The following is an 8,132-nucleotide window of genomic DNA, read 5'->3' as shown; positions in this document are numbered from 1 at the left end:
ATATTGTCTTTCTCTTTCTGACTTCCTAAGTATTCTTTTGAATGCTAGTGTAGATTCAAGTATTTACTTAACAACATTTGTTGCTACTGTATAAAATGTGGTTGACTTTTAAAATATTTGTCTTCTATTCTGCAAGCTTTATATTAATTCTAATACTTGTGTTCCTTCAACATTTTCTATACTAAATTATCTTATCTCTAATATACTTTGACTTCTTCCTTTCCATTCTGAAGGCTGTTTTTTGTTTTTTATTGTTTTGTGTTTTTTCGTTTTGTTTTTTTTTTTTTTTTTTGAAACTACAGCAACATTTCTCTTTTGTTACCTGATTGCTCTGGTTATAGAACTGCCAGTATAATGTTGAGCCAAAGTGTGTAATAGACTTCCTTGTGTTGTTCCCAGTCTTAGAGGGAAAGCTTTCAGTTTTTCATTCTTAAGTATGATGTTAGCTGTGGGTCATTTTACAGGTGCCCTTTGATTGAGAAAGTTCTCTTCTGTTCTTAATTATTAAGTGTTCTTTTAACCCCGGTTATGAAAAGGTGCTAGATTCAGGGAAATGCCTTTTCTTCAGGCAGATGTGTTATTTGTTTTATTGTTTTAAAATGGCATAATGTTGATTGACTTTCCTAGAATGAACCAACTTTGCATACCTCCCTAAATCACATGTGATCATAGTGTACAGTCTTTTTTATATGCTGTTGGATTTTGTTTGCCAGTATTTTGTTGAGGACTCTTTCACCTGTATCCATAAGGGATATCAGGTCTGTGTGTGTTTGTGTGTGTGTGTGTGTGTGTGTGTGTGTGATGTCTCTGTCTGTTATTGGTATGAGAGAAAGACTGGCATCATTTTGCCTGCTATGTGGGGAAGAGACGTGTGGCATAAAGATGAAGCATTGTTGGATTGAAGTTTAGCCAGGATTAGAGGGAGAAATTTAGTATATATCTGTGTGGAATTGGGGTGAGATTATCAGAGAGCTCATTCTCAGTTTCCTAGGCCTGAATTAAGTGCTTGACATTGAATTATGCTGTTTGTTAACTAGGTATAGATAGATTATACTTTGAATTTGCTACCTATTTTGTTTGTTAACATTTATGAAATTAGAATTTATGGATCAGTTGTAATGTGCATTTAAGATCCATTTTCTTCCATTTTTACTACAAAACAAGATGCCATTGAATAGCTGACCCCTTTTAAAAAAGCTGTTAACCTTAAGTCTAAGAAATAAGCATGTTTGTCTTTAAGATACAAAAACACATTTAAAAGTTACAAATTTGCCAAAGAAGACGCAACTGGTGTGTGGTTAAGTTAGAATTCCAACTTAATCTCCTATGACTCCAAAGTCCATGCTTCGAAACGCTGTAGAACAATGCTTTTGTAAAAATACTCTCCTTTACATGTGATTTCACGTAATGATCAGTGTGGCGTTTTGTTTTTTTTTCCCCCTCTTTATTTTTTTAAGTAGAAGAGGTTATAGTGAACATGCGACAAAGCTATGATTCTAGAGCCATGTAGACTTGTAGTCGTAGGTTTTTTAGCTGTCATTGAGTCTGGTTGACACTCAGTGTCTTTGTAAGATAAGGGTGTGTATAAGTACTCTAGAGTTTTGGAGATAATCAAATAGCCCATTTTTCTGTACTTAACTAATCTGTAGTATGTTTACACTTAGGTGGCAGTTTGTATAAAGGAAGCACTGGGACTTGAGGCCGCACCCTCTAAGAATAAAAAAGTATTAAAAATATGGAACTCCCACGTATGTTACGTGAAGAAGAACAAGAGCCAGAAGTACAGAAAAGGGAGGGAGAGACCAAACAAGTAGATGATGATGATGATGATGAAGTGATCTTGGTTGGAGTGGAACATGCAAATGAAGATGCTGACGTGATCTTTGTTGGGATGAGCTCAGCTTCAAAACCAGTCGTTTCAAACATACTGAACAGAGATACCCCAGGTTCTTATTCAAGGAGAAAAAGGTATGGTCACTTCAGGAGAGGTAACGCTCACAGATTACAGCCTGTTAGTCATGTGACTCCTACATCAGAAGCAAAGACTGTCTTGCCAGTGTCTGACTCTGACTCAAGATCAACAGGTAGTCCTATTATTATTGAACCTCCGTCTCAAGCTGATTATAAAAATCTTTCACCACAAATAGTGCCTGATGGCTTTTCGAAGGAGTTATGTTCTTCTTTGATTACCTTCACAAGTTCATTGCAGCATCGAGTAGAAACAGCAGTTTCTGCAGGAGATATGAATAAAAGTCCTCATGTATCAAAGCGAGTTTCCCCTTGTGAAACAAATCGCAGAAATCCCAGAAGGCCTAAATTCAGTGATGGCATTGTAGGGGAACATTCTTTAGGTTTCTCCCCGTCAGGTTTTTTTCATATAGAGACCACTCAGCAAAGCACACCAGACCGTGTCCATACCTCACTAAGCCATGTTCAGAATGGAGAACCTTGTCCAACACCTTTTCCAAAGGACAGTGTTCATTGCAAGCCTGTAAGACCTTTAGGGGAAAATGGACGGACAAAAACTGATTTTCCAAGTTTGGTAAGTCCAAACAAAATTGGTGATCCCACAGAAGGAAATCTGATTGTGTTACTTCGTGACTTCTACTATGGCGAGCATGGAGGAGTTGGGCAGCCAGAACCGAAGACCCACACGGCATTTAAATGCCTCAGCTGCTTGAAAGTTCTAAAAAATGTCAAGTTTATGAATCACGTGAAGCACCATTTGGAACTTGAGAGGCAGAGAGGTGACAGCTGGAAAACCCACACCACCTGCCAGCACTGCCTCCGCCAGTTTCCTACTCCCTTCCAGCTGCAGTGTCACATTGAAAGTGTCCACACAGCCCAGGAGCCCTCCGCAGTCTGTCACATCTGTGAGTTGTCCTTTGAGACAGATCAGGTTCTCTTAGAGCACATGAAAGAGAATCATAAGCCTGGTGAAATGCCCTATGTATGCCAGGTTTGCAGTTACAGATCATCATTTTTTGCAGATGTGGATGCACATTTCAGAGCATACCATGGTAACACCAAGAATTTACTTTGCCTGTTTTGTCTCAAAATTTTTCAAACTGCAACAGCATACAGACGTCATCATCGAGGGCACTGGGAAAAGAGTTTTCACCAGTGTTCCAAATGTCGGCTACAGTTTTTAACTTCCAAAGAGGAGAGAGAGCACAAGACCCAGTGTCATCAAATGTTTAAGAAGCCTAAGCAGCTAGAAGGATTGTCTCCTGAAACAAAAATTGTTATTCAGGTATCACTGGAACCCCTTCAGCCAGGATTGGTGGAAGTTGCATCCATTACTGTGAACACATCTGATTTTGAATCATCACCCCCCAAATCTAAAAGGAGGAGGTCAAAAAAAGAAAAATAATAGTTAATTCTGCCTTCAGTAAGTCTGAAGCAAGTATTTCAGTCAAAGTTAAAAACCCCATTAAAAACAAAAAGATCAACTTATAGCATTATTCAATAATATCAAATATAGGGAAACCGATGGGTAATTTATGTGATTTTGTTTTAAATAGAGGAAGTACAGTTTTGTGTGATCTTCATATTGAGATGCTATTTAAAAATCTACGATCTGTTTTTCGTGTAATTGTGTTAACATGTAAAAAGGATGTGTGCATGTGTGTGTGAGAGAGAGAGAATGAGAGAAGTGGAGAAAGGAAAAGTAAGAACCTATTTTGGTATTTGATGTTACTTGTAAGTTCCAAAGCTCTCCTATACATATAATCTGTAGAATGTTTTAGCAACGTAATTTTGAAGTGTTTTCATGCCTTGAAGATCTCAGTATCAGCTATATAGCCAGATTTGAATGTCACTCTCTGAAGTGCCTCTTGGGCTGATCTAAGATAACCTGGCTCTGAAAGCGTGCAGTGGAGGTTGATGGAGAAGCTACGATGTGAGTTTGGACCAGACACGGGATTTAATCAGTGAAGAGCTGTGGCTTCGTGTCCCAGCTGAGGAAGAGGCATACATTCACTGCAGGCACAGAGCCAAGGGAGAAGGAACACTGTCTCAGAGTGCTTTCACCTAGCCCAGGGACATCTCAAGGAAGCCAGCCGTTAAAATGCCTGTGTTTGGTGAGAGACCCTGGCAAGCATGAAGCAGGCCCTGTGTAGCACTGACTGCAGTTGGAGAAGCAGAGATCGTTAATGAGACCTGGTGCCTGTGGACCTCCTGTTGAGTGATCAAAAGGGGAATTTGATTCATTCTGTCCCCTTTCCCATTTGGCTGGCCTGTAGTCACAGTGAGGTCGGCATATCTGTGTCAGACACAGTAGCAAAGCAAGTTAAAATTCCCAAAGGAAAAAGAGCCTTGACGTCCACTTTGATTTGCGCTGGACCCATATTTGTAGCTGAAAAGGATCAAACAGAGGAAATCTGTTCAGCTTTTGAATTGGGCTAAATTGAGTTCTCTTACCCTTAAGCTACAGTGGAGTTGTCCAAGAATCGTAAATATAGTGGATAAAAATAGTCCAGGGTGATTAAAGCCTTTTTGGAACTCTTGCTTCCATTTTCCAGTTACATGTGTCTTACCCGAGTTGACCATGTGAAGATTTCGGTTGTGTATCTTATCTTGCCTTGCACACAAATGTAGTACAGTTAACAGCTAATTCTTTGCGTGTGTAATTTCCCATTGTATCAAACTAATTGAGTTTCCCTCTTTCTTGACACAGTCTGATGTGCAAGAATTGTCTCATGTATTTCAGTAATTATCAGGTCATAGAGTTATCCTTCCTCTAATCTATCCAACCATCTAATCTGTGATTATACTTGTGGAAACCTTCTTTCTTGCGGTCTCCAAGGGCTCTTTCACAGACCTGTGGGGTACCCTCTAAGTATTGGTTCCTGAACATCAGTGCACTTGGCTGCCTCTGTAGGTCCTTGGAGTTGAGTCTCCTCCTGGAGGTGAATGTCACCCCTTCTCCACTTCTGGCACGGATAACTAGCAATCTCTGTGCACCATTCCAGGAGCTGGGATCCTGTCTGTAGACCTATGCCAGGGGCAATCTCTCCGTTTCCTCTTCCTTTCTCCTCCTCTTTGTCTCTCGCCACTCTCCCCAGGCCTCAGTTTCTTTCAGTCCTCTAAGCTTTCACAAAATGCTAGAAAGAGATCACCACCAAGCGGTTAGCATCCCTCTCAGAACTGAAGAGGAAGGACTACAGATGATGAAGCTGTAGTGAATCTGTTGTCTCCATTTTAGGTAATTTCGTGAGTGTAAATTAAAATTCAAATAAATTGTGTTTATTTACTCAGAGCATGATTGATATATTTGCACTTTGAATTCTTTACTAGGCCTTTCTCGTTAGTTTATTTGGCCAAAGCACTTTGCTAAGTGTCAGCTGAAACCACTTTTAGTTGTGTAAAGAGTGTGTGTGTGTTCTGGTCTCAGGTGAAAACTCTCTGTATAAATAAATATGCAGACTATTGCATTTGTATCTCCTTTCTTTGATTTCTATAGTAAAAAATACGAAATGTTTTAGTTATGTGTTTTTACTGTTGCTTAGTATTATCAACACTGTTGCTGTTAGTTGCTGTGAAGTATGCTCCTAAGGACTACAAGTTGTATTTATTGCCAAATTAAAAGGTTCCCCCAATATGGTCCCTGACTGCTCCTCTCTTCCATTCTCTGTCTTCTACTCTACTCTTTTCCCCACTAATGTACTCTTTTTGACAACACTGGCCTTGGTTTTCCCCCATCAAATTCCATTTCTTCCCGATCCCAAGACTGCAAGTGCTGTTCTTCTGGAAATGCTCTTCCCGCAGGCCTGCATGGCTTGCTACGTCCCTTGTTTGAGCTTCACCAATGCTGTTCAAATAACACAATCAAATCTCCAACCCCCTCTCTTTCCTCCTCCTCCATAAAGGCACTTGAAGTCTCTATCCTCTTCACCCCTCTCCAGCCTAAATTTCCTAAGTTTTCACAAAAAAAGAAAAAGAAAAAAGGAAAAAAGAAGAGATAATAACATCAGGGCTTTGCTTCTTAGAATTAACTTGAGTCAGTTTCTGTGCCTGCAAATCAAAGATAGTTAATAGTGAGTTGAGTTCTTTCAGGAGCTTCCTCTGTTTTTCTTTTGATACCTCTATATTTTGTTCACACAATGACACTTTGTTTTCTTTACAAATATATTGAAGATGTGTCAAGATTACTATTTTGTTACTGCCCTTTGTGAATTCCCTTGTCTGCCTTGCTTGTTCTTTCCGGTAAAATTTATTATTTTATTAATGTCATCTTAAAAGACTGGAAACTTCCCAAATCAGCAAGTTTTGTCCCCTGTTTTAATAATCTGTATCTTAAACATTAAAAAAAAAAAAAATTCCCTTCATGTTTTACTACAAGCAGCAAAAAAAAAAAAAACCTGGAAGCACTTTTGGCTGTTTGGATGGAAATCCTCTTAGATAACTCAATTAAGTACAGTTTGTCCTCCCAGCTCATTAGGTGCATTTTCTACTTTTCATAAAGCTGCAGGTGTAGTGGACGTTCGTCTTCACACTCCCCAGGCTCTTTCCTCCTGCCTCTCCTTTCTGCCAAGCATCCTAGGTGCACGACTGTGATTCCACTTAGAACATGTTTGCTCAGTGAGCAAACGGGGAGCGATTCCCTGGCTTCAGTGCTTCTGCTGGCCAGAGACTCTGTACCGTTCCCTAAGAACTTCATGGTTTCGCTGTCCAACTTCTATCACCTGGCTAGGTCAGTTGCAGTAGTTCATACTCACAAGTGAACTGGCAGGGATTTCTACACGCACATGTGCAGAAACATACATGTGTACACAGTAACATCGCTGAGGGGAAACCTGTCCATATGCAGAAGTAAAGCTTTCCTTTCCAGGAACTTGAATTTTGGTAAGCACTCAAATTTCTGCACGCACATGTGCACAAACATGCACGTGTACTCAGTAACATCCCTGAGAGGAAACTTGTCCATATGCAGAAGTACAAGCTTTCTTTTCCAGGAACATTAGTTTTGGTAAGCACTCAAATTTCTATGTGCACATGTGCACAAATATATGCATGCACACAGTAAGATCGCTGAGAGGAAACTTGTCCATATTCCGAAGTACAAGTTTTCTTTTCCAGGAACATGAATGTTGGTAAGCATCCACATTTCTGTCCTTGTTTTTTCACTTGCTCATCGATTATGTCATGTTACACTTCTAACTCTGTGCCTTATCCTCAAAGGTTCCAAAATCTTGGCATTTGCTATTGATAGGGACTGGCCTGCAGCGCAGCAGGCAGCGTTGGAAGTTCTTGCCATGAACAGCTGTATAACGTGTGCCTGCCTTCTGCATTCTCCCATCACCTTGGACAGCTTCACAGTACCAGTCACGTTGGCCTGATCCATTGCCTGTGCATTCCTTCAGGGGACCAGAAAACAAGGACCTCTGAGCTCAGCTGACTTGAAGAACTGCTTTCTCGGTGTGCACCTGTCTAGGTCATTCCGTGTCAATGTTGTGCCCCTCTTGGTAGCCTACCACCCGTTACAGCCCCCAGCATTCTGAATGAGGCCCCCTGTTCTTCCTATCTGTGGAGCGTTCTGTGTGCACCATCTACCTGTGCCCCGATGTGCTCTCTCCATGTGGCAGGAAAAGGCCAGAAACGCCTGAGCCTCCAAAAGCCCCCAGAGACTGTGACAGGCCTGGTTCTGATCCAAGGTTGTGAAGAAGGTACATATGGATACAGGGTCTCTTCCGATACCAAGAATGGAACCGGAGGCCATCAAAGTAAGGTGGCATCCCTACACGTCTTCCTTTCTGTTTAACACTACCCGTGCACATGGGAGTCCCCCAACAGATGATGCCCTGGGGAACCTGCAGGTTCTGGGCCCAGAGCTAATGCCTCCGTTGGACAGAAAGCAGCGTTACTATCTCAAATGGACCAAGAGGGCTTGAGCACCCAGGCCTCAGTGATTTGCTAAATGCCAAGGCTCTCTTTCAGTTGCTCTCATTAGGCCCAGGTAGGACTCCCTACAGTCACGCATCCCTGCTTCCCTACACAGCACCCGTGCCAAGGAAGCCAGTGCGCGGTTGGGCCCAGGGATATCCAAGACGGTCACCTGGAAGGTAGCATCCCTCTGTGTCACCTGGGTGCAGATCCCCTACAACGCAATCAGAGATTCTGCTCCAGCAAGA

General features: G+C 41.4%; 1 protein-coding gene across 1 annotated transcript; it reads left to right on the top strand.

Annotated features, from left to right (window-relative positions):
- The first annotated feature begins 281 nt into the window (after nt 1-281).
- LOC132659017 (zinc finger protein 280B-like) lies at nt 282-7,107 on the top strand. The gene has a single exon (XM_060408522.1). It carries the CDS (start codon nt 1,736-1,738, stop codon nt 3,371-3,373), a length of 1,638 nt encoding a protein of 545 aa, XP_060264505.1. The 5' UTR covers nt 282-1,735; the 3' UTR covers nt 3,374-7,107.
- The last annotated feature ends 1,025 nt before the right edge of the window (nt 7,108-8,132 follow it).

The sequence above is a fragment of the Ovis aries genome, chromosome Y, assembly GCF_016772045.2.
Source record: "Ovis aries strain OAR_USU_Benz2616 breed Rambouillet chromosome Y, ARS-UI_Ramb_v3.0, whole genome shotgun sequence".
Classification (NCBI taxonomy): Eukaryota; Metazoa; Chordata; class Mammalia; order Artiodactyla; family Bovidae; genus Ovis; species Ovis aries.
This window is presented reverse-complemented; position numbering and strand designations above follow the sequence as displayed.

What these genes read in the sequence shown, in the direction of transcription:
- LOC132659017 (XM_060408522.1), top strand. Translation starts at nt 1,736, where the DNA reads ATGGAACTCCCACGTATGTTACGTGAAGAAGAACAAGAGCCAGAAGTA.